Below are 27,370 nucleotides of genomic sequence, written 5' to 3' on the forward strand. Positions count from 1 at the left end.
TTCCTATTGCTGTTCTATTGGTTGTTGGTTTAGCAGGGCGGAACCAAATGTTGTGGGGCGGGAAGCATGGATGTAAGAAATCTGTGATGGCTACTTCACGTTACCCATAGAGATAACAACTAGAGAGACATTCCAGTTGTCCTTAACTGCGACAGCTTATTTGGATGCTAATTTCTTTCCTGTCTCCCTCTCCAGGGGGCGGAAGTGAGCGCTATCCATAGAACCAACGAACAAATCCAGGCTTTTTTGCGTTCCTGTGATTGGACAGCAGCAGCATATGCCTACTCAGAAACAAAAGACAGTAGTAGCGAAAACTGGGGTTCATGGTCTCAGGTCTTATTTGGTGTGAAAAACTGGATTTCACTTTTGAGCTTTTAAAATGTTTATTAAGTTGGTGTGCCAGTGTCAGTATCTCGTGCGCTCCAACTGTCCCTATTTATTAGGGTTAGTCCGTATATATGCTGATCTCCTTGATCACTCGGTAAATCAAACACCGTCTCTATTCCGTCTTTGAGGAAGTAGTTAGCGATGCCCTTTCGTTCGTGTGCGCACAAAGATACTTGCTTCGCTTTGCATTCAAATCCTTCCCCCTCCACACACATACTACACCTTTTACGGCCTATCCAGATAGAAAATGAACGAGTTGCAGCTATTCCATGTAAATACACCACATCTCTTGTCAGGTTAAAGATAGATCATTCTGTCTTTTATAAACGGAAACCGGAAAATAATACTAATAGTCTGCTTCAGACGCTTAAGGACAAGCTGCCGCAGAAGACGACTACAAAGAGCCGTCAGCAACGTCTCGAGGGGGATTCGGTCCATGAGGATGTGAGGATAGGGGTACAGTACTATATGCACTATTTTAATCTGTGTGATATTGGAGAATAAGATTTATTCTTTATTTAAAATATTTATACTGCGCCTCTCCAATACACTACTGCTCGGGGCGGCTTACAACACCTTTTACCGCCTATCCATATTTATTGCCTATCATATCGTCATATTGCTGGTTGTGCGGGGGATGGGGTGGGAGAGGACCATGGCTGAGACAGCAGCTTATTATGGCAGCCCTGCCGTGTAGCGCACTGTTAGTATTGCAGGTTAGAAGGAGGAATGAGACTGGTTCGCATAGCAATTTCCCGTACAAAACACTCATCAGATTGCAGCAAAGGTCAGTCTACTTTAATTACCCCTTCAGACTCCCTCCTCCCAACTCAAATCCCATGCTTAGCTGCGTGCAGAAGCCTTGAGCAAGAGAAAAAAAAATCGCACGAAACAAAACCTAAATTAAAAAGAGCACTGACGTTTGCCTTTGTTACTATATTGTGGTGGGGGGGAGAAGGGAACGAGAAAAGAAGAGACTCGCGGAGGCTCAACATGTCGTGCATCTCACGGCGTTGTCTCGCGTAACTCTATGACTCTGGCTGAACTGAACGTCGCGTATCGCTGACGTCGACGCGACCGACGGCGTGCCTGTTGCCCGGACTCGACGACGTGACGAGAATTTGCGGGCCCGGTAGCGGTGGGGACGGAAGAATTTATCGCGGGATCTCGCAGGTCAGTCCAAAGGCCGCTGGGAGGAGAAGCCGGGCTCCCAGAAGCATTCCCTTTCCTCCTTGCTCGCCTCACTCGCTCAGGAGTCCCCTCCCTGCCCGTGGGGCTTCCTCACCGGCCAGAGGCGTGCCCGCCTTGCCGCCCTCGGCTTCAGAGACCCGGCTGGGGCTGCCGTGCAGCTGCAGCGCCTCCTTGCTTCTGGAGCGCGGGGGCAGAGTCGGCCACGGCGGAGCGGGAAGGCTGTTCCCGCGGCTGCTGCTGCTGCTTCCCAGTCGAGCTCCAAGGTGGCCGGCCAGTCGCCTGCATGGCGTCAAGGGGCAGGGGGGGGGCTCACGTGACTGGACCCCCCAGGCCCTCCCTGCCCCCTAGACGGTTAGCGTGGTGGCAGGGAGAAGGGGGGTTGGTGGTCTTGCTAAGCCTCCTTCTCTGTGGGCAGGACAGGGAGGAGGAGCATTCCGTCAGGTGAGGCCCCCCACCTGCACTCTGGTGAAGTTGCTCCGGGCGCCACAGGCTAATTGCCATCTCCAGAAGAGGCTGTCGGACCAAGCTAGACGTGATAGCACTTGTGGGATGTGTCTGCTGCCCACATCCCCACTTTAGCATACGAAGCGAGTGATCTGATTTTTAACATGGAAAAGGGCATGCAGGTGAGAGGGAGGTCAACCTTTCCCTCCCTTTCCTGCATACTGTCTGGCGCCCAAATGCTTGCCTGTTCCCCAACTGAGCTCTGATTGCAGAGGCAAGCTGGGCTGGGGTAATGATGTGAGAGGAAGGAAAGTTCGCCTCCTCTCACTTGCACCCCATATACAAACTCGAAGATGTTGCCCCTCACCTTCCTACTTGAAGGAAGCTGATTGTAATTAAACCAGTGTTGTTGCTCCCGTCAACTCACTTTAGCCTGTTGAAGGTGTTCACAAAAGACTGAGCTTAAGGTATCCATCTACCATTTCACTGGTAGTCTGCACCAATTATCTTGCTTATCTATCTGCTTAGGCAGCCCAGTTGAAGGGTGAGAAAGTTAGAATAGAGACACACACTCTTCCTCAGTGTTTCAGGGCTGTTTACACAGTCAGTTTCTCTGCAGAAATATTTGTGCACCCTGTAACAGAGCCACTGTTAATGCTATGTTTTGAAATATTTTTCGTTTGTTTTTCTGTGTGAAAATTAACATCTGTAGACTGAAGCAGCTACTCTGTTGCTATAAAAACCTCAAAATGTTAGCTACTATCATGTTTTCACTCTGGATATTTCAGCATTTATGTAAATGGACTACTTACACAAGCAGTTATTTACAGGGGCTAGCCAGTTTTTATCTGTCTGTCTGTCTGTATCTATCTATCTATCTGATAAATAAAACCTTTTAGTAAGATTTGCACTGGCTCTGAAGGAAGATGTGCCTTTTGAGTTCTTGTGCCTGTGGCATAGGGGTTTTTGTCTTTGTTTTTTTGTGCCCTAACCACCCTATTCACCTCTTTGGAAATATTATTACTGGTTTATTTTTAGGTCTAAAAAGTAAATGTTCCTGGGAGTTATGGGAAAGCTCTGGAAAACCTTTAATAATTTGAGTAAAATTGGTCACACTGGGTGGAGGGCAGTGGTTCTGACTTCAGACATAAGTGACTGAACAATACAATGTGTTGAGCGCCCAATGCACAAAAACTGAATTCTGATTGTATTGTATTGTAATTTTATTTACGGTCATTTTACCAAACAGAGAATAAAAACTAGTAAAGGACAGTTTGCAATTAGGATGATGTCCCATTATACCTCTTAAAGGCAATATAACTAAACTTAGCTACAGAAATAGAAATTGAAGCATCTTTATCTGAGAGCAGATGTTTAACAAGATTTTTTCAGATTGATCTACCAGTTTACATATTAAAGGAGCAATAAGACATTCCCTAAGGGTATAAATGGAATTTACAGTGAAGAAGAATATGTGCAACAGTTTCTGTATGTCCTGACCCGCAACTACAGTGTCGTCGTTCTAAAGGCACACCCTGAAACCTCCCAGCTAAAAGTGCAGATGGAAAGGAATTAACCCTTACTCTCGTGAATATCCATCAAAACTTAGAAAAAGTGATAGTTGACAGATATTTTGCGGGGGAAAGGTCCATCTTAGTTCTTTATTACTCTATAAAACTCTGAAAGTACAGCCCAGTTCTCTTGGATCTCAGTATCAACAAGGCGTTGTCTCACTACTCTTTTCGCATTCACTAGACCCAGTTCCAGCAATTGAGCTGGATCTAAACCTAGAGAGGTGAGTTTATTACTTACTGTAACACCCCATAGTGACTGGGGACTAGCTGAGAGAAACTCAGGAATTAAACTAACTGGTTGCAGATGTATTTTCAACCAAAAATAGATAATTAAAAGCCAAGCCCAAGATTCAATTTTTTAAAAGCCAGCCTCTGTCCGTAAAATCACATTCTCTGTACATTTTGGAGTGCCAAATAAGTTCCTCAAGAACTCTGATTGGCTTCTTTCCAGACTATCAAACCTTGAATATGGACCTAACTGAATACTGTACAATAATTGAGGAATGCCCTTTGCAGAATAGAGCTTTAAAGCAGCTGGAATGAAACCTGCACCCTGAGTTCTAAAACATCTTAAGATTGCTGTCATGCTACGTTTCGCCGACTCTGCGACCATACTTATATGTGTTGATTTCCCAGCATTCTGTTGAAAGATTACCCCCAAATATTTTATTTGATTTACCTGTTCTAATTGATGTCCATCTAACATCCATACATTTTAAAAACTTCATTAGTGAAGCACATAATTTTAGATTTATCATAATTAATCTGTAGATGCTCCTCTCTGCAATATAATGCTAAGGCATCTAACACTCTTTTAAGCCCAACACTGGTTTGAGATAAAATTACTGTATCATCAGCATACATCAGGATTGGGATTTTCTTTTTGACTAGTTTTGGTGGATGAGTGTCAGATGTCTGCAAATGCCTTATCAAATCATTAATATAAAGATTAAATAAGTAAGGGGCCAATACACACCCTTGTCGCACCCCTTTCCTAATGGGTATTAAATTTGTAAGATTACCAGCATGATCTAAACATACTCTTAAATAGGAATTTTTGTGCGGTTTGATGAACAAAAGTAGAAGCTTTTGGTCCGTAGAAGTAGCAGCCAATTTAGACCAAAGATGACTTCTAGAAACTGTATCAAAAGCCATTTTAAGGTCTATAAAAGCGGCAAACAAAGGTTGTTTATTCCTTTTAACCTGTTTGTCCACAAGATGTTGTAATATTAAACAGTGGTCTGGTTCAGATCTATTAGTTCTAAACCCTGCCTGTTCATCCTCAATAATGCACTGTATGCACTATCCAAGCACATAATTTAACACACAAGTGCTTGGCATAGAGTTTACTTATAATATTTAAAAGGCTAATTGGTCTATAGTTAGACCTTCTTCCTTTTTTATGGATTGGAACCACGATCGCTGTTCCCCAATCCTGGGGAAATTGTGCAGTTTGATCGATATATGTTAAAAAAGCAGCCAGCACAGGAGCCCACCAATCTTTATAGAGCTTCAGAAGTTCCAGCGGGATATGATCGTTTCCAGGTGCTTTCCTGCATTTCAATTGCATGATTAGCTTCAGAAGTTCCAGCGGGATATGATCGTTTCCAGGTGCTTTCCTGCATTTCAATTGCATGATTAACTGCTCTATCTCATACGTAGAGACCGGAGACCAATATGATAATGAGCCTATTTGAAGGGCACTTTGAGGAGATATCACTATAAAGTGCTCAAAAATGAGTTTCCCACGATTCTGGGGTTATTGGGCAAACCTGAAAGGAATATATCTTATTGTTTGGTATTGAAATCAGTCTCCAAAAACTCATCAAATCTTTATTCTTCACTACACTTATTAGAAGTGACCACTTCTTTTGTGTATCAGCCCTTTTTTTAATCTAAGAAGGGCTTTATATTCTTTTTTCTTTTTTGATATTTCTATAACCAGGTCTGCAGAGGGATTAGAACTGGCATACTTTGAAAGAGTAACAAGATGTTTTTTAGCCCTAATACACTCATGATCAAACATTTTTTTAGGGTGATAAGGTTTTAATTCTGAACTGGCATGATATGATTTAGTTTTTAAAGCTTTAATTGAGCAAATAAAAGCCTCATAGCTCTATCCAGTTTGGTTAAAACACTGAGTAGATTCCTCCTGGCCACTTCACCAGTCTCTGAGTTGATCCAAAGAGAAAAAACTTGATCCAGTTTATAATTCCACCTAACTTTGCCACCCCTCAATTCCTTAGATTGAGTTAAACACACATTCTTATAGGTCTTAAGGTGTCCATCGTATATATAGGTTAAAGTTAAGGGATTATGGTCACTTTCGGGTCTAGCACTAATTTTAAAATTATCTATTGAGTCAAATACATCTCTCATGAAAAGCGTATAGTCAATTGTGGATAAACGTTTCCCTCGATGGAAAGTGTATTGACCCGGACAATCACCTGGAGCTATCCCATTTAACAGAAATAAATCCAAGTTATTAGCCATACGGGCTAAACATAGTCCTGCAAAATTGCTCATGGTATCTAAAAAGACACGATTTTAAGGACTAAACTCTGTGTCCTCCAATGGGGGCCACTGGGAAAATTTACCATAAAGAGAAACATCATCATACCCCAATCTCGCATTACGATCACCAGCTATAATTATTGGAACATTAGGGTATTCATCAATTAACCTTGAGATTTACGACTCAGCTTCTTCCCATAATACCTTTGTTTGGAGATGGCAACTCTGGGTAGGGACATACAGACCAACACAGATACATTTAATGTTATGAGAAGTGACCAACACCGACAAAGCCCAATCTCCCTCATAAATGCTCCTTCTTTCTAAATCAGTTCTTTCAGTAGAATTGAATTCTATTTGTGAGTTATAATTTTGGTCTAAAGCTCCATCCGTAGATTCACTTATTGATAGCCGTGTTGTGAGGTAGGATTCTAACTTGGTTTGCATAGAGTTTGTAATTGGTTTAGTAGCAGCTTGTTTAACTCTCTCCTGTTCCTTATTCCCATTCAGTTTCTTTTTGGTTTGTTTCTTCCTCATTATTAATACCCAGTTTTCTTCCCAAATATTAATTAACAGTCAGGAATAATCATCCACTTGCACCAGCTTGAGGGCTTTTATTATGCCGTGTCTTGCCCCCGTTCCAAACTGCATACTACATCCTCCGCTTCCTCAATTCTGTAAGCCAAGACCTTCAAGCCTATAATTCTTCCTATAGTTTGTCTGTTATGGGTTATAGAAGGAGGCCTCTTACGTTGGTAGATTAATGAGATTAGCGAGTAGTAATTAGCCGATGCTTTATTTTTTGTTCTCCTAGTTTCCTCAGTCACAAATGGCTAAATAAATGCTGACTCAGCCATTTCAGACTAAGCCAAGCTAAACTGTAAACTACCAGCTACTAATTAGATTTTGCAGGCTTTTCCTCATAACAACTGACTAAGTTGATAAGGAAAGAGCAACAGTAGCTAGAAATATTTATAAATATACCTAAATAGCTAAGATAGAATGGAGCTCACACACAAAAAATTGTCTCCCTGTCGCCGGAACCAGAACCCCCTGAATTCTGATCCCCCCCCCTTCTTCACTCCCAGCTCAGACCCATGCAGATTAGTGAGCCAAAACTCTAGGACTACCATTAGCATTTTCCTGATCTGTTCTGTGAGATCTTGCAAATGTTCTGACCAGTATTTTAGTTTCTAAGTGAAGGCAGTTAATCTATCCAAGTTAGTTAGTGTTATTAGATGTTCTCTGGCCGAGGCTTTGGAATGCACTTCCTGATGAAATAAGAGCCTTCACATCTCTGACTCTGTGTCTTAGTCTTGTGATTTAAAACCACAATTCTAATTAAAAAGCTTGGGTGAATAAATGTGTTTAAGGTTTTAATTTGTTTTATGCTTGTTGTAAACTGCCGAGAGACATGAGTTTGGGAAGGTATACAAATATATTAAACAAATTGTCTTGTAATCAGGGGCTCACAAACCCAGTCCCCATGGCAACTCTCCCTCCCCAATTCCATTTATTTCATTGGGCATGGGCATGGAGAACTTTGTGTAGAACTGGGCTATTAATTTCCAGAACCATGCTCTATGCTCTTGTTAGTGAAATTTCAGTTCACTTAGAAGTATCTAGTGCTTGCTTATAGCACCTTATGTTCATGCACAAAAATAGGTGTACATACTTCAGTATCTCTGATACCATCATAACGGCTTTTTGCTTCATTTCCATATGCTCATTTAAGTTTGAAATGCTGTTTCACGTAAAGTCACCAATAGTGACAGGTTGTTGCCTTGACCTTTTAATTAGATCTTAGTTGTGTCAACTGTCTTTGAAATTTCTGTTATGGTCAAGAGGTGAAATGCTCTCACCAGGTACTTCTGATTTAGGGGCTCTTAGGTGATATACAAGTGGTAGCACCTCCTTTTGGCAACATGTTGGTCATTCACCATTTACAATGAATCCCTAGTATAGGAGGTATGCTGGACTGCCTTTGTATAATGCTGGGCAAAACAGCTTTTCCTGTCCGCTCAGAGAGTTAGTTTGGGTGGCGTATAAATTTGATAGATAGATTAAAAAATGATCTCTTTGACACATGGAATAAATGTCACTAACCTTTCTAACTTTAAAAGGTACGGGAAGATCAGGAGGAGCATTGGGGTGCCTTTGTATTCCGCAGTTTTTTAGACTGGGAGCAGCAGCAGTGATGGTGTTTTCCACCTAGAAAATTAACAGTGTAGCGCAGTGTTCTCTCTATTTTTTTCCATCTGTGTGTGGAATGAGTTTTGTTCTGGGCAGCAGTATCAAGGAAGTGTGTGCACAGATGCATTCATAATGGTTCCTTCCTGATTCAACCTGAGCAGGATCTAAAATTAACAGAGCGGACATCCAAAAACGTGTGAGCGCACGCTCACGCCTTAGAGGGAACAATGGTGTCGCACAATAAATACCGTCTCTCCTATATATTTATTACAGCCAGGAAATATGGCTGCAACTTATAAATAGGAGCTATTGGTGCAGCGTGGAAATTGACTAACAAGCACAAGGTTGCCGGTTCTAATCCCTGCTGGTATGTTTCCCAGACTATGGGAAACACCTATATTGGACAGCAGCGATATAGGAAGATGCTGAAAAGCATCATCTCATACTGAGCGGGAGGAGGCAATGGGTAAACCCTGCCTGTATTCTACCCAAAGAAAACCACAGGGCTCTGTGGGCACCAGGAGTTGAAATTGACTTGACGGCACACTTTACCTTTATGACTATTGTGCCTCTGTGTTGGGAGAGCTGCCTTGCCCAGCCTTAAAGGCTTGTAGTCAGGTATAGGTCTGCAATTTGGGGAAATGGAGAATGTGTGAATAGTCAGATTTATGTGGAAGGCTGGTTTTGTAATTATTAAATTTTTAGAAAAGCTGTATTAATTAAAGTACTGTTTAAAACAGGCAGCCAGAGTTCCCAACCGCAAAGTCTTGATCGGCCACTCATGTGATAAATGCCAAAGCAACTGAAGCAGCATCTTGTGCTTTCCAAGTGAGGCACAGTCATTTAGCTCTTCACCCTGCCAGCCAACATTTCATAGCAATTGCTAATACCAAAGACATACTTAGAATTGTGCTAAGAATTAGGTTCTGGGGCTGGCTGAACAAGCTGCTGTATAGGGAAATTTGTATTATTCCCTTGCATGCAGGAAAGGTTGATGTGATCTTTTTGATGAGTGTAATGCTGTAGTGTCAGAAAGAACAGGATCAGGCTGATAGCCTAAAAGCAACCTACTGAAATAGTGTCAGTAGCTCTTGCATGCAAGGTGTTTTGCTCCTACAGCCATGGTTTCATCCACCCGCCCCTGCCCAAGTCAGACGCATCCAGACATCTACCCTCACACCAACCTGCCTTTAGTCCCAATCAATACACCTATTCCCACTTGCTCAGCTTGCTTCACTTCTTTTCCACCTCTGCGCTGTCAAGCAGTCCAGAGACTTTCTACTTTGGTAACTTACTGACTGGGCTCCTGCTGCTTCCTCCTCTTATGAATTTCCTCGGCATTCCTAAGCAGTGTGGAGGCAGGAGAAGAAAGGAGCTTTACTGTACTTCTGGTACATATGTGCAGCAAGGTCAGAATCTTTTAACTTCATTTTGGTGATCTGTCTGGAACCTACAAGTTTTTATATATAAAACACACACATCTAAGCAATCCACCATTTACTTATTATTATTGCTCAGCACCAGCTAGTTGGGCATCTAAGGAAGTCCTTAACGAAGATCAAGAGTCATCATGGTTATTAGCCACTTAGACGACAAAGTAGTATTGGAAAACGTGTGTGAGTACTGTGAGGTATTCCCCTTAGGGAATGGAGCCGCTCTGGGAAGAAGGTTTCAAATTCCCTCCCTGGCATCTCCAAGATAGGCTGAGAGAGATTCCTGCCTGCAACCTTGGAGAGGCTGCTGCCAGTCTGTATAGACAATGCTGAGTTCGATGGACCAATGGTCTGACTTGGTATATGGCAACTTCCTATGTAAAACTTTTACTTCTGCTAAACCATATACACTGTTTTGTTTGAGCTACTTTTCCTAATCTTTCTAATTGTCTCACTGATATGTTTTGCATAAGGCTGGTACCTGAAATTTCATATTTTCCCATGATGCTGTATCTGAAAAGTATGTTTTCCACTGCTATTGTGTACTCTATATGTGCAGCAAGTTCCAGCATTAAATTATAAGCCACCTGTTCAAGTAGACACCTGGAATTTCCAATCACACCCCCACTGCTATCAAGAATAAGTGAACCTACACTGGCAAATGTAGAGCCAGAAAAGCAGGAGGCCAAATGTTAGGCAGGATGAAGGAAGTTTGATAGGAGTCCTAGGAAGAATGAAAATTGAGAAGAAGTGTGATGAACTCTGTAACTCAGATTTAGCTCAAGAGAGCTATGGGTACACACGCACCGGGTACTTCCGGGCAAAGAGGGTGGCAAGGAGGTATGCTGCCGCCCCGAAGGAACCTTTCCAAACGGAGCGCCAGTGGGGGGAAAGCGGAGGGAGGGGTAAGTGCACCCTCCCCTGCCCTTAAAGTCAGACACCCTCCACCCCTGCTGCCTTCAGATCAGCAGAACAGCCGGTTGTTTGAACCGGTTCGGAGGCCCTTAAAAGGGCCTCTGAAGTTACAGGTTTGTGCACATCCCTAGTGTTGGGAAGTCTTAAGCAAGGCAGCTCTGGAGTTTGTTGAAGCAGTGTCTGAGTTTGGTTAGTGACTCTAGATCAGTCTTCATATTTTTTATATTCTTATTGATATTTATTGTACTGCTGTATGTTTTTCCTAGTGTTTTCTTTCTGGTTGGCTTAAGGCTGTAATAAAATTGATTCTGATTCTAGATCAGTTTTCAATTGGTGATAGACTTAGAGGTGAAACTCGGAAAATTAGAATATCGTGCAAAAGTCCATTAATTTCAGTAATGCAAATTAAAAGGTGAAACTGATATATGATATATGACGCATTACATGCAAAGCGAGATAAGTCAAGCCTTAATTTGTTATAATTGTGATAATCATGGCGTACAGCTCATGAAAACCCCAAATCCACAATCCCAGAAAATTAGAATATTACATGGAACCAAGAAGACAAGGCTTGTAGAATAGAACAATATCGGACCTCTGAAAAGTATAAGCATGCATATGTATTCAGTACTTGGTTTGGGCCCCTTTTGCAGCAATTACTGCCTCAATGCGGCGTGGCATGGATGCTATCAGCCTGTGGCACTGATGAGGTGTTATGGAAGACCAGGATACTTCATTAGCGGCCTTCAGCTCTTCTGCATTGTTTGGTCTCATGTCTCTCATCCTTCTCTTGGCAATGCCCCATAGATTCTCTATGGGGTCAGGTCAGGCGAGTTTGCTGGCCAATCAAGCACAGTACACTGTATACTTTTCAGAGGTCCGATATTGTTCTATTCTTCAATCCTTGTCTTCTTGGTTCCATGTAATATTCTAATTTTCTGGGATTGTGGATTTGGGGTTTTCATGAGCTGTACGCCATGATCATCACAATTATAACAAATTAAGGCTTGACTTATCTCGCTTTGCATGTAATGCGTCTGTCTCATATATCAGTTTCACCTTTTAATTTGCATTACTGAAATTAATGGACTTTTGCACGATATTCTAATTTTCCAAGTTTCACCTGTACCTAGAAGAAGCAGTGTGTTCCTAAAGTAGGATCAGATCATCCCTCTACTGAAGGTGGATTCCAGGGAAACATAATAGCCACCACAACCCCACATCCGTCACAAGAAGAAAAGTTCCTCGAACATAATAGTGAGACCATTTCTTTTAGAGCAGAACAGATGAAAACTAGGTTGAAGAGGATTAAGGAGAGTGTTGGATGATGAGAAGTTGTTGTTAGAAGAAGTTAGATGATATGGTGATGTAGTTATGGATGAGGAAAAGGGAATAGACTAGTGTCATAAATGGAGAGTGAAAATACAGAGGAGTAGGTGGAACTCTTTATTAAACTTTTTCTTCAAGGCTGAAATATCTCTGTGGGAGGGATAGAAATATTTGAGTAGTAAAATAGAGTTCAGAGCTCTAAATCGGTGAGGCTTTAAGTATAGACTTGACTGATATCTCTAGTAAAAGTTACTTTGCTAACAATCTGTGCTTTATTAGTTCCATTGGTAATTAAAATAATCTAACACAAAAGTGCATATAAATAATACAGCCTTTATTTATGAATGAACAAACTGTACAGTGTTTATGCAAGCCGTAATTGCTCACACATCTTTTGCAGAATTCTGTCTGTCTAAAGGCTGAGGGGGACAATTTGAAATTAATGGATTTTTCTAGTCTCTGTACACCTGTAAGAGCACTTTTGCAGGCCAGTTCACACATGCAGTTTCTCCAGATTTCAGCACGCAAAATTTTCTCACTTCCTACATTCGTGTAGAAGAAGTCGCTTGGAAACTGGAAGTGTTGGTACATGTTACTGTCTGATAGCCATGATCGCAGCAGCTCTTTTCAGCTGCTATAGTTTATAGTTTTCCCATGTTCATTGGTGTACCAAAATGTATTTGTAGACTTATTTAAAACTGCAGAGGCAAATTATTCTAGCAACATCTCAGTAACAATTCAGTTGACAGATGTATGTTGGCAGTAGTGAAGTTCCATACTGGACTTGATGTATGGTGAAGTAACGACCCTTATACATTATGTCTGATGGAGAACCACTTTTGGGGGCTCTGAAGTATGTAACCGTCAGTTTTTGTGAATATCATAAGTTCTGATTTCAGTTCTTCAAGATGCTAAGAACTTTGTGACAATGATAAAGATAATAGAATGATACTACAGAAAGTTTTCCCCATGGAATTGTGAAAACTTTGACCTGAAGATAAAGTAGCCTGCTAAAAGTAGTATGTGAAGCCATATTTTACTGCTTTTGCAACTATAAAAATCTTTAGGGCATCTCTCCAGGGCCAAAGAGATGAGCTAGACATCAAACCTCCTCCCTATCCATTTTATGCTATCATTCTTTGTAAACTGCCATATACATGGATGGTCCTATATAAATAATATACAGTGGTAGATTGCAGTTGTGGAGCTTTTAACTGGGAGCAGGTGATGGAAAGAGGGAGAGTTTCAGTTATCAAAACAAACAATGGAATATAGCTTTATAATTTTCTTCCTTTGTACTTGTGTTGCAGTATACTTGAAATGACAGACCCAGAAGTTCTCAAGGAAGTCCCAGCTGCTCTGAAGCGTCTTGCCAAGTACGTGGTACGTGGCTTCTATGGTACAGAACATGCTTTGGCCCTGGATATTCTGATTCGCAACCCATGTGTAAAAGAGGAGGACATGTTGGAGTTGCTGAAGTTTGATCGGAAGCAGCTGCGAGCTGTTCTGAATACTCTTAAAGGAGACAAGTTCATCAAATGCAGGATGAGAGTAGAAACAGCCCCAGATGGCAAGACTACCCGGCACAACTTCTATTTCATCAATTACCGCCTACTGGTCAATGTGGTGAAGTATAAGTTAGATCATATGAGGAGGAGAATTGAGACAGATGAAAGAGACTCCACCAACCGGGCGTCTTTCAGATGCCCCATTTGCTTCAGCACCTTCACAGACTTGGAGGCAAATCAGTTGTTTGATGCTATGACAGGTAAGGTGCAACCCCAAGATATCAGTGACATAAGTGAAGCTGCTCTAATTAACCTTCATCCTGAGCTATGGGGTAAAGTCCTACCACTGGTTGCATAAATGTCTGTAAATAAACAAACCGGCTATGCCCCTGTTGTCACATTACCTGCACTTTGGCACACACTATATCCAACAGTATGACTCTTCATCAGTCATGAGATTTGTTATTAATAAAAATATGACACAGGGTAGAAAACCACCCCAAAATCCTTGGACTCCCTATGGTGAGATAGTTTCTATCCTGTTTCCACTGTAAGTCATTTAGGAGAAAAACCACCCCAGGAATGCATGGACTTTCTCCATTGGGGTAGTTTCTATCCTTGCCAGTGGTGCACCTAGCTGATTTTGGTGCCTGGACTGCTGTTGCAAGGCACACACCCGTTTCCCGCTGGGAGGCCCAGCTACGCCAAATTGCGGCTCTTCTGTAATTTTAGCTGCCATGTGCAGGGGTGGGGAGTGTGCTGAGCAGGCCTCCCCCCACTGTGGCAGCCTGCTCAGCTCAACCCACTGCTCAGCTCACCACCCACTGTGGCAGCCTGATCACCGCCACAGTGGGAGCAGGAGTCCCCCCCCCCCCGTTCTTTGAAGGCCAGGGCTCCAAAGTCTGGAGGTTAGGACGCCTCTGATCCTTGCCACACGTCAAGTCAATTGGGATAGAAGATAATGCCCTGTTTCTTTTTAGAAACTTAAATTTTATTTTCCCTTGCAAGCTCAATTGACCTTCAGTGATGATAGTGTCTGGCCAATAGTCTGAGGTACTGTTTAGGTTTATGCTCCTGAATTTGGACAGATGAAAGGAACCGAGATTTATCTGATTTCATCAGATTTAGTGTTTGAAATCATTCAGAAGCATCTGACCTCACAGAAGCAAGGATTCTAGCCACCACAAAAAAGAAAAATCCTAATGGGCAGCACCCACAACATCTCAGCTTCATTAAGCCTGGCATCAAAGGATCAACCATCAACATTATGTATTTGGTCTTTTCCCACTTCTCCTGGTGAGATACATCCCAACAAGAGGGGAGTTGGAGCTTGGTTGCAGGTGGAGAGAGCAAGAAGATGTAGTGGTAGGATGCATAGCACTGAACAGTCTGCTGAACCTCTCACCTGCCTGTGAAGATACTGAGATCATGGATTCCACGATGGACAGGAATGGCAGAAGATGGTCTACAATACCAGAAGCAGTCTGTCACTGGCCCAGTGCAGACATCATATGTGAACACACTGGAGCAGTGTGTGAAACAGTCATAGAATAGGGGAGGGGAAAAAAAACACGAAGTGAAGTCCTGGAGAGCCACTGCAAAGTAGGCAATACTGCATTAGATGGGCCAATGGTCTGACTTAGTAGATGACAGCCTCATATGTTCCTATATAAGCCCCTTGATCTAACAGAACTGAAAGCATATCTTGGCCTGCTAGTCTTCTTTGGTGTGTTTCATGCCAGTAAGGAAGTACTGCAGGGACTGTGGGCAGTACATTTAGGGCATCCCTACTTCTGTGCAATGATGTAGATGAGATGGTTTGAGGGCATCACAAGTGTTGATGGAACTGCCTCGGGCGTGATTGGGCAGCACCCCAGCAGTTTGGGGGAATGTGAGGAATTCCACTCAAGGAGAGGCAGTTCCAAGCAGTTTTAATTTGTGCAAGCGTCTGAACTCAAGAAATTAGCTTGAGAGAGACGTTTTAATTAACAAAAAGGAGTTTATTAGAAGAAAAATAATAAAAGAATAAACTAAGTTACTAGGTGGTCATAATGTGAAAGCATTGCAAATATGTTTAAAAACAGACTATTGTAAGGCACATTAGCGTCATTCCAAATTATGTGTAAATTCTCAGGCGGGCTAGATTAATTTAAGATTGTGTGTGTGTGTGTGCGTGTGTGTGTGTGTGTAAAGTTTCAGAAATAAGAGAAAGCGATAGATTCGGCCCTGAAGGAACCGGGCAAATGGCTATATCACCTATCCTCACGAAGATCCGACTTGGGCAATTGGAGACTCGCATCCGTCCAGGGAGTCAAAGTGGGAAGCAGGAGAGTTGAAGGAGTTAGCGAAAGGATGGATGCCCATGAGATAGGTATCTCAGTGGGCCCAACTCCCTACACCTTTATACAAAGAAAGTAAGCAATCTGCTCTGCAATGACTAGTAATAAAAGATGGTGGAAGACAAGGCACACCAGGGAAAATCACATGACAGAAGCTTCATCAGGGGCTGGTTCGCATTAGAACAGGACAGAAGTAGAAAAGCATTTCTTATACGATCAAATTTATCCAGGCATGTTAAAGCCTCAGGGTTACCTGAGTCATTGCAGAGCAGGTTGCTTACTTTCTTCATATGAAGGATTCATTATTTGATCTACATGCATCTTCATCACCTCACTGAGTACATCGTTCCCTCTCTTTGGATTTGAGGACTCATCACCTGTACTGCATGTGCTTTTCAATTTCTCATTTTTGAAGACATCTCAGACTGTGTTTGGACACCTGCATACACTGGTTTCTCATTTTTTCATTGTATTTCTTTATTCTACTTGGTATTTTGTTATTGTATTTTTACATGTATTTTAATATGTGTTATACAGATGTGTTTGATATTTTTGATGTGTGTTGAGAGCTAGTTGTTTATACATTCATCATTTTTTACTCTTTTTTAGTTCACGGGTCTTGCATTCTTTTCCCTCTCCTGTTCTGTGGACCCCAGTTTTTCTCCTTGGCACTTGTCTTATCTGCTTTCCCTTCCTAGACTAATTAGCAACAGGTGTTATCTCTCGTTTTAGAGTTCATCCTAAGTCCAAAACGACCTTGGATGCCAGATAACTTGCAATAGCTAGTTCTGGAGTCTGCTTAGCCATGCCCCCACATAGGGAGAGGGGGTGTGAAGCTAATCCCCTTTGCAATTTGTGTTACTTGCACAACTAGGGGCAACCAGTCCACTGCCAACTAAGCGACTTGTCCCCATGTATAACATAAACTGGGAGCTCACATTGTGGTGCAGCTCCTGAGCATAGCAAAAGTGCAATCTCCAAGCCTGGAGATGCAGCTGTAAACAGGGAGGCTTCTGGGAGCCGGGCAGAATAAGCTGAGCTAGTACCATGGTGATTTTACTATATGTCTAAAGTGGTTTGTCCTTGACCCCAATTATATGTTACTAGAACAGTGTAGGAGTCACTTTGACCTAGAACCAGATGGTGGGAATGTGGTGATGTCCATAAGGAGAAATAAAATATGCCGGCTAAATTATTTGGTTCTGTCCTGTGCCAGTCTGGTTCACAGGATGGGTTGATGCTGGAATGAATATAAGCCACATAATTCTGACCCACATGGTTCCTCATCATGCAAAGGTACCAACAAGAAGAGATGACATCTCAAGGTGCTTGTGAATATTTATGGATGTTTTCTTAGAAGCCCATTTTGGCTCCAAAAGGTATCTTCCGGGCAATGTTATAACAAACAGAATAATACCATTTTATGACAATAATTGTAAAAAACCTGCCATAAAAACAGAACTGATGTGCCAAAGACCTTTTTAGACAATATATTCTCAACATGTTTCAAAATATGTATACTTACATATTCCTGAAATACTTGCAAGAGATCTCTGTTGAAGTACTATACTACTTACTTGAACCTGTTGCAGTCTCTCACAGAAAGGAGTGAATAAATAATTCTCTCCCACAGTGTTTTTGATTGCAAGACCTGGGAGCCAGTGTGGCACCTCCTGTTGACCATATGTGTGACTCCCTAACTACTTGTTTCTTAGGCCTATGTGAAGCTATATGTCTTTAGGCTTGTGCACAGTCCCCCTGACACCATACAGAGGTGACCGTTGCTACCACACAGTGCTGTGCATTGCCAAGCGCCAGTGGAACTCCTCTAAAAGAAATGGGGCCCTCTCACATTCCAGCACTAGCTTGGAATGTGCACACGGAGAAAGTGCTGAGAAGAACTACACTTCCTAGTGCTCTGTGCATGCCTTCCATGATGAGGCAGAGTCTTGATAGGGCTCCATATCTCATAAAGTGGCCTCTCAGCTCTGGGGAAAGTGCAGCACCGTGAGGAGGTTTTGTTTCTGTAAAGATAAAAGTTGGGGGTGGGATTCAGAAGAGTACATTCTTTTCACATATTTCTGTATACAAATTGGCCACCCTGGTGCCATGAGGCATCCCATAGCCACTCCTATTAAAATTGATTGTCAAACTTGAACTATTTTTTTCTTAGATCAATTTCTGCCAAATTAAGAAGAAAGTGGGTAGGGTGATGTCGGTCCTCTCTCTAAGAAATATTTCAGATTAGACAACCCTCTAAAATGTGTCTATATGCTCAAGTCACAATTATTGATATTCATCCCACAAATAGGACTTGATGATGCTCTGGATATATCCCTTGACTGAGCTGTGGAACTAGTGGCATTGAAACTGATGTAGTAAACCATCCAGGGGTTTAGCAAACGTATCACAAAGTGGGCTTCTTTATATTCTCCTATGGGCCGAGTTGTCACCTTGAGAGGCGCAGTGGGGAAATGCTTGACTAACAAGCAGAAGGTTGCCAGTTCAAATCCCTGCTGGTACTATATCTGGCAGCAGCGATATAGGAAGATGCTGAAAGGCATCATCTCATACTGCGCTTTAAGAAAATAGAGACCAGGTGCTTATCTGCTCTCCTCATCCCCTCCCTGCTGGGGTGACGCTCTTCCCCAAAAGGCCATGCACCATCAGCATGCACATGACGTCCATGCATGTGCAGGCATCATTTGTGTGGCCAGCATGGTGTTGCTGACCACGCAGATGGTGCCCACGCATGTGCATGCTGATGGTGCATGGGGCTTTTGGGGACAAGCGTCACCCCAGCAGGGAGAGGGTGAGGAGAGCAGATAAGCACCTGCTCTCCATTTTCTTAAAGTTCCCTTTTTATTTCTTTCAGAGTGCTCGAACCACACTTCAAACTGGGGTTCGGTCATATCCCTATCGGGGCCAAGCATCCTGTTTAGTCCAGCATCCTGTTTCAAACAGTGGTCCTCCAGATGCCTCTTGGAAGCCCACAGGCATGCCCTCTCTCCTGCTGTTGCTCCCCCTCAACTGGTATTGAGAGGCGTCTTGCCTCTTAGGCTGGAGGCAGCTTATAGCCCTCATACTAGTGGACATTGATAGACTTTTTATTTGAATGTGATTCTTTTTATTTGAATGACCTGTGCTGCATTATCCAAAGTTAATGCAAAATGTCCCTTGGAGGTAACTGCGTCTGGACAATGTTTTTTGTCTAGGCAGTGAACAGCATTTTTTTTAAATGGTGTTTTTTCGCAGCTTTGTTAGCAAGTTCTAACATATGTTTCTCCAGGGCAGGGTTTGTGGTTTCAATATGTGTTTAAACAGCTGGCTGGATTGGTGGTGGTGGCCTGCTCAGGGGCAGAACTATAATTGGCTGGATGGGTCCGAAAAAGATGAGCCACCTACTTTTGAGGAGCTCACTCCCCTCCATTATAATGTGGGGTTCCTGTATACTGCTCCTGCCTCTGCCACCTGCCTGTCACTTTGCGCTGGCTCTTGCTGCAGTGACTGAGTGGATTGGTTGGGATTTTTTCTGGTGTGCAGACAAGAGAGGAAGCAGTCTGTCTGCCCTCTCGTCACATGTACTTCCATCACCATTCCCAGTTGGTTCTTGCCGTGACGAGAGGGTGGACAGGCTGCTTTATCTCTTGTTTGCGCGCCAGAGAAAAACAACTGATCTGCCTGTTCGCCGCAGCAAAGTAACAGGTGGGTGGCAGAGGCAGGAGGAGTAGGCAGTGGTGGAGGTGGCAAGGCGAGGGTTGGTATCTTTTTGCTGATCCTAAATTCCTGGCAATCATTTTCATGGAATTAGCCATGGTTCTAGTGTCCCTCTTTCATGACACTAGAACCAAGGGTCATCCCATGAAACTAAATGTCAGGAAATTTAGGACCAGCAAAATGAAGTACTTTTTCAGTGCATATTTAATCTTCAGAATTAGCTGCCACAGGATGTGGTGACGACCACTAGCTTGGATGGCTTTAAAAGGGGCTTAGACGAATTTGCAGACATGCCTATCAGTGGCTACTAGTCTGGTGGCTATAGGCCACCTTCAGCCTCAGAGGCAAGATGCATCTAAATACCAGTTGCAGGGGAGCCACAGCAGGAGAGAGGGCATGGCCTCACCTCATGCCCGTGGGCTTCTCAGAGGCGTCTGGTAGGCCACTGTGTGAAACAGGATCATGGAAGAGATAGGCCTTGGGCCTGATCCAGCAGGGATGTTCTTATGAGGGGTAGCAGAGAGGAGGCAGTGCCAGGCCCCTTCCTGATATCAGAGGGGTGCAGGACTTTGGTGCCATGGGGACCCCTCATGCAGTCTGGCTGCTACAGGGCTTCCTATGCCCCAGCCCTGTTCCCTGCTAAATGGCCCTTTAATGAAAATTGGTGCTGGTACTGTAGAACAGCCAAAGCTGTCTATACTCTGGGCAAAAAGAAAATTTATGCCAGGTAATTCAAATTCTGTGACTTATATACAAGATGCACATTAAGCAGATTTGCATAATTCCATTTGTTGTGCATAATCCTCCAATCTATTTTGCATAACCTATTCTGGTTTTGTCATCAGGAGGCATCAAAACACTGCCTCTTCCCCATCCCCCAGTCCTTGGAAATGTTATTCAGCTATTCTGTTGGCTCCTGAGATTTCAGCAAGCATTGCCCACACACTTTCACGCATTTCTTCACAGCTATGAAAGGCTAAAAACTTGCTTTTTTAAAAAAAGCTGAGATTCTGAAGAAGTTGAATTCTGCACTAGTTACTACCTGATTAATTTTGTGTGTGTGTGTGTGTGTGTGTGTATGTGTGCATGCATGCATGCATGCACATGCTTTCCATGGTAGAGATGTGCACGCACCAGTTTGGAAGCTGTTTTGCGGACCTCCAAACCAGTTCGAAAGTCCAGCGGTTTGAAGGTGTGCAAGGGATAGCTTTAAGGACCGGCGAAGATGCTCTCCCACTACCACCACATTTCCCCCGCCTGTGCTGTGCTTTGAAATGGTCCTGCGAGGCGGAGGCGTACCTCCTTGCTGACCTAGTGCATGGCGGACCAGAAGTACTCGGAAATGTACCTAAGGTGGTACACTGCTGCCCCGTGGGGCCATTTTAAAGCACAGCACCGGTGGGGGAAACACAGCTCGGTCTCTCTCTCTCTCTCTCTGTGTGTATGTAAGAGCATCCTCCTCAGTCCTTAAAGCTGTCCCCCCTCAACCTTTGAACCAGCAGTAGCTGGTTCTGTGCACATCCCTATTCCATGGAATTGTGGTCATATACACTGCCCTGATAAAAGCAAAGATCTTGTGATACTAAAAGGTAGGCTATACAAGAGGTATTGATTTAGTTCTATATGCAAGCCCAATTAAGTCAACCCTAGAGAACACTTTGAACTAAATGCAGAGAATGGTGAAAGGTGATGACTGACTTGTGCTATCCAAATTGTTGGGCTGGAATAAGTTCAAGAGGGAATGTGGAGGGATTGGATAAGGACATAAGAGTGTCAGTAAGGCGTACTGAAGTGGGAGGGGAGGTTTGAAGAAAAGGGAGATAAAGAGATTGCAACAGATAATGTTGATTTTTATCATTGGAGAGGCAGAATCCTGGAGTGGAAAGAGGAGCAGACCTTAGCAGAACTATCAAAGATAGAGAAGAGACACCAGGAATAGTTAGAATGTGACCCTAGGGGAAGGATTGTGCTCCAAATATACAATCTGGTTTGTGATCCGGGCATTCAAGTCAACTGGTCGAAGTTCAGGTTGGAGCCAACAATACAGATAGATTACATAGGGGCGGTCCTCAGTGCACAGCTGCAAAAGGCATTTCTGCCCGAGGAGCGCTTCCTCCGCATCATCATTCATGGACCAACCCACACAGAGAGCCCACACAGCTTAAAGCTGCTGGGACTCATGGCTTCATACAACTCGACTGTGTGCTTCGCCAAGCTATGTCTTCGGCACCTCCAACTTTGGTTTCTCTCCATGTTTCATCCAAATGTGGACAGTGCGCAGATGTTGCTGACGACCCCACCTCTGGTCCTTGTGTTTCTTCAATGGTGGACAAAGCCAATCAACCTGCTTTCTGGGGTCCCCTTCCAGGTTCCCCAACCAGCGGCATGGCTGACAACGGATGTATCCTTATGGGGCTGGGGAGCCTATTGCAAGGCTCTGTAAGCTCAGGGTCTATGGTCTCCAAACCAACGCCAGATGCACGTCAACTTCTTGGAACTCCTGCTTCAGGCCCTCAAATATTTTCAGCTGTCCTTGACAGGGAAACACGTCCAAATCAGTCTAGACAACACTACAACCATTGCCTACTTGAATCGCCAGGGAGGAACAGTCTCCCGCTCCCCTGTATGCTCAGCCTCCATATCTGGAACTGGCCATACTGAGACAGGTAGGCCTAGTCGCGATCCACAACAAAGGGGTGGATAACTTCTTGGCGGGCCATCTCAGCGAGTTCTCACTCTTTCTGTACCAACACAAATGGGAGGTCAACCTTCAGTACCTCCATCCATTGTTCTGTGCCTGGGGCATTGCCAGAAATTGACCTGTCTGCTACACTCATGAACGAGAAGTGTCTCCAGTGCTGCTTGAGGGCAGGCATTGGTCACGGCTCCAGAGGAGATGCTTTCCAGTTCAATTGGAGTCAAAAATTTCTATACATTTTTCCTCCATACCCATTGCTGAACAGGGTACTAGTAAAAATCCTTCAAGAATCTGTAAACTGCATCTTGATTGCCCCATGGTGGCCCCGGCAGCCATGGTTTCAACAGGCACTCAGACTGTCGAGGGGTTGCCACACAGGCATCTGCCCCAACATGAAGACCTTCTTCTGCAAGAAAATGGAAGGCTACGCCATCCCAACCTAAGGACCCTGAACTTGACCACATGGAGAACAGGCTCTTGACATATATTCTCCTAAACCAGGGATCCTCAACGTTGGGCCCCCAGATGTTAGTGGACTTCAACGCCCATAATCCCAAGCCCTAGTGACCTTTGGTTGGGGATTATGGGAGTTGAATAACATCTGGGGGCACAACGTTGAGGATCCCTGTAAACAACCAGAAGAAATCAACTCGAGTAAACTATAATAGCAAGTGGAGACGGTTCAGACTCTATGCCCAGGAACTCAGGTTCCTACCTTGCACCTCCACTTCCTGGGGAGTCTTGCTTTACCCTGCGTCTCTGAAGCAAAGTAATCTGGCCAATGTTTCCATCAAGGTCCACCTGACCTCTTTTTCTGCCCGCCATCCTGGATGGGATGGGAAAACTGTCTTCTCTCACCCACACTCAAAAAGATTCCTCAAGGGGTTAACAACCTTTACCTGCCTGTCCAGCAGCCCACTGATCAGCAGAGGGTCTCTCTCATTCTCCTGATGGAGTCTCCATTTGAACCCATGGCTACGGCACCTCCTAAATTGGTGACACTGAAAATGGCCTTTTTGTTAGCCATAACGTTAGCTCACCGTGTCAGTGAATTGAATGCCCAGCAGCAATATAGGAAGATGCTGAAAGGCACCATCTCATACTGCATGGGAGGAGGCAATGGTAAACCCCTCCTGTATTCTACCAAAGACAACCACAGGACTCTGTGGTCGCCAGGAGTTGACACCGACTCGACTTTACTTCTGCTTTACAGATAGATATGCCTTATACTAAATTTCATGAGGATAAAGTAGTACTACGCATGGACCTTTAATTCAGACTTAAAATAGTCACTGACTTCCATATTAATAGTGACATTGTCCTACCTACCTTCTTCTGGAATCCCACGACCCATCTGGAGCACTCGCTACATTCCCTGGATGTCTGATGGGCTCTCCTACTTGAAGTTGACAAAGCCCTATAGAAAGACAACGCATCTCTTTGGGAGTTACAAGGGTACTGTGAAAAGTTACTGAATCTCATGACAGAGACTCTCCCACTGGATCATGGAGCTGATCTTAGCTTACAAACATTAAAAAGTGGACCCTCCTAAAACCATATGGGCCCACTCTACTAGAGCTTCTGCTGCCCATATGGTAGGTATCAGGCTCAGGGACATCTGCACTGCAGCTACCTGGTCCTCTGAGCATTCGTTTATCAAGCATTACACTTTGGACCTTTGCTCTGCGGCTCAGGCCAACTTTGGGAGGTGTGTGCTGAAAAGGGTCTTACCTTGAGCATACTACACCCACCTCCAGACTGACAGCTCGTTAGTTACCCGTTCTTATGGCTGCAACAGATCAGATATACAGGTTGCTTACCTGTAACCAGTGATCTGGTAGTGATCTGTTGCAGTCATAAGAGTCATAAGACTTCATAAGTCTTCATAAGACTTCAAGATCTTATTGTGTCAGGGATGGTTTGCTGTGCTCTGATTAATTTGTGGGTCCTTGAAAGGAAGAATGCTGGTTGGGAAGAAGAAAATGGGGATTAAAACATTGTGGTATTACCAGAATATATAGGAGAAAGGAAAAGTTGACTTGTCAGATATCACTTAATACTATTCATTCATTCATTCATTCATTCAATCATGCAATCATGCATTCATTCATTCAATTTCTGTATCGCCCTTCCAAAAATGGCTCAGGGCAGTTTACACAGAGAAATTTGACCATAAATGTACTCTTATATATAATTTCCTTATTTATTTATTTATTTATTTATTTATCTATCACATTTATATACCACCCTATATAAAATCTAATCAAACCAAAACCTAAAAATCATATAAACAGATTAAAATTCCCATAAATAAAGCTTTAAAATATTATAAACTAAAAAGCCTGATAAAACAGGTGTGTTTTCAAAAGTCATTTAAAAGCAACCAGAGATTATTATAAAATAAGTTGTCAGTTAAAAAGGTCTCGCGTCCCAGGATGTCCAAGGTTTCTAATCCTGAAAGCCACTCATCACAACCTTAAAGCTTTGAGCTAGATCCTCAGCACTGCACTTCCTTTCCTCTCCATGTAGCCTCTCCCTCCCTTCATTCACTTCTTGCTGCCAGCACTGGAGGCTGTGGATCCCATCTCTCCCTCTCTTCCTTCCCCTGGCTGCATACCCACTCCATTTTTCAGTTTGGTCTGTAATCACTGATGAACCTTGAGACTGTGCAAACTGCCATGGCTACTTCCTAGGCTACTGTGTAGGGCATCACAGCTTCAGCCTTCTAGCGGCTGTTGGACTACAACTCTCATCATCCCCAGCCACAGTGGCTAATAGGGCTGATGGGGAATTGTAGTCCAACAACAACTGGAGGACTGAAGTTGTACAACCCTGCCCTACTGTGTGGCCAGAGAAGCGGGAGTTGAAAGAACAAAGAGGGGCAAGCCTCTTCAGCTTTCCTGGATCTGCAGTTGTAGAATGGCAATTCTGTGAGCAGTTGTCCTGTCATAGTGGATGCATGGTTCCTCTGCCTCTGTTTGGAAGTGGAGGGGTTAATTTAAATTGCCCTGCAACCTATAAGCAAATAAAAGCTTGGCTATATTCATGAGAAGCTTGTTGGCTTGCTATTCTACCTTGAACTTCATCTCAGCTGGTGTGTCAATCTCTCTCCCCCATGCTGCTTTTTCTCCACAGTAGTCTCTCATCTGGTGTCCTTGACCTTCAAGCTCAGCCCTTTGTGCTTTTCATGCAGAGGAAGAACATTTTTGTTTTTTGGCTAGGATTGCTATTTGTTGGGTCCCCCACCCCCGGATACATGCCACATGAATAGTGCACAATTGATGTGTTGGTTAGCAGGGGCCTTGAAGGAGAGACCAATAGTTGCAGCTAGTTGAGAGGAAGCTTTTGGGTATAATTAAAGACACATTGCACTTCATCGCAGCTGAGGGAAATCACAATTTAAAAATGACTAGTAATTGCAGTGCCAGAAAATTCAGTGTTTTGGAACCATGCCCAAGCCTTCAGTTTATCACACTATTTTTACTAAAACGTGTCAACTGAAAATTAATTAACCCTGATGGCAAGCTGGTGGGAAATGTCTAAATAGTAGCTCAAAGTAGTTCTGAACAATGTTGGTCTTGTGGAAAGAACACTTTGAGTTCACACTTGTTGAACTCAGCCATGACTCTCTGGGAGTGCTATTTGATGGTGATACATAAGGAAAAAATACCAGTTGCTGCTGAAAAGTGTAGAGCATACCTGAGATGTTAGCAGGTTTGACGTTACATAATAAAAACCAAGCCTTTGGAAGATCTCTGTAGAATGTGTTTATCATTTTAGATTTTTTCCAGCTGTGAACTAATGAATGAATTCTTGATTGAGCTAGGAATGTCAGAGCTTTCAGTGCTGAGCATTTAGGCTGGGAAAGGCCAGGAAACAGATAGAAGACAATGCAGAAAAAATCCACAAGGTAGCTGCTTAGAAATACTCCAAAGGAAACAACACAGGGATGTTTGAGATAATCGGGGAAGATTTGGGAAAGTTGGGAAATCTGCTGACTATATGGCTTTCTAAAGAACAAAAGCAAATTTCACTTGTACTGATACTAAACATTTGATCCTTATCATTCTGTTGCCTAGGCCAGGGTAGACAACATAAGGCCTAAAAGCCAAATCGCAATCATACAGAGTGTTTCATCCTACAATTCCTAGAGATCACGTAGCTGCACAACTCATGTCTTGACACCCTTGGTATATACCACCGGCCTTATGTTGCTAACCCCTGGCCTAGTGAAACGAATATCCTTAGGAGATAAGGCGGTATTCAATATTAAGTATTAAGACATTTGTGATTTCAAATGTCTAGGAGCATTTTTTTTTGTACTCCATCAGGGAGCCAGAGGACCATCAGTACTCATACTTAAAATGTTTCCAGTTGTTTCCCTCTTGGTACTTAGCAACTTTTCTTTTGCTTAGGAATTTTTCGATGTACCTTTTGTGAGACTGAAGTAGAGGAAGATGAGTCAGCAATGCCCAAAAAGGATGCACGGACGCTTGTGGCACGGTTTAATGAACAGATAGAGCCTATCTACGAGTTGCTCCGTGAGACTGAGGATGTTAACCTAGCCTATGAATTACTTGAACCTGAGCCTATGGAGATCCTTGCACTGAAGCAAAGGTGCGGCATCTGTATTGATGTATTGATAGCTTTGTCAAATGTCATATTTGGAAAAAGGGTGTTTTATGTGATAGTATAAATATGATCACTTTATTTCTCATTACTTGATAAATGAAGAACCTTTGTGCATTTAGGTTACAGGTAAGGGAGGAGGATACCACCAAAGGATGTAGAAATCAAATCTACAATATAACATGCCCAGGTATTAGTTGTTCGGCCAAATGTACTTTAAAAATAGAATAATATAATTTTGAGTTCTAAGGGACCTCGAAGGTCTTCTAGTGCAACCCATGCTCAGTTCCAGAAATACACTTGATGATCTGTGACTGATCTGTGTGTCATATTCTCTCAGTTCCCAAGCTAGGATTGATTCCATGTTCCTTGATTGTCTTTTTCAAAACTCTGGTATCAGCTTCATGGAACAAACTACATCCCTCCTTTCACTAAACTTATGGACAAGGCAAACAGTGTTCCCTCTAACAGGGATTCCCAGATGTTGTTGACTACAACA

General features: G+C 43.2%; 1 protein-coding gene across 3 annotated transcripts in view; it reads left to right on the forward strand.

Annotated features, from left to right (window-relative positions):
- The first annotated feature begins 84 nt into the window (after positions 1-84).
- Positions 85-27,370, forward strand: part of GTF2E1 (general transcription factor IIE subunit 1) — a 36,491-nt gene continuing 9,205 nt past the window's right edge. The window contains exons 1-3 of one of the 3 annotated variants that reach the window (XM_053295961.1): positions 85-843; positions 13,291-13,748; positions 26,658-26,859. In XM_053295961.1, the coding sequence (XP_053151936.1) occupies positions 13,301-13,748; positions 26,658-26,859 (650 nt within the window). In that variant the 5' untranslated portion in view covers positions 85-843; positions 13,291-13,300. The other 2 variants (XM_053295960.1, XM_053295962.1) reach the window with 2 other exon arrangements.

The sequence above is a fragment of the Hemicordylus capensis genome, chromosome 2 (assembly GCF_027244095.1).
Source record: "Hemicordylus capensis ecotype Gifberg chromosome 2, rHemCap1.1.pri, whole genome shotgun sequence".
Lineage (NCBI taxonomy): Eukaryota > Metazoa > Chordata > Lepidosauria > Squamata > Cordylidae > Hemicordylus > Hemicordylus capensis.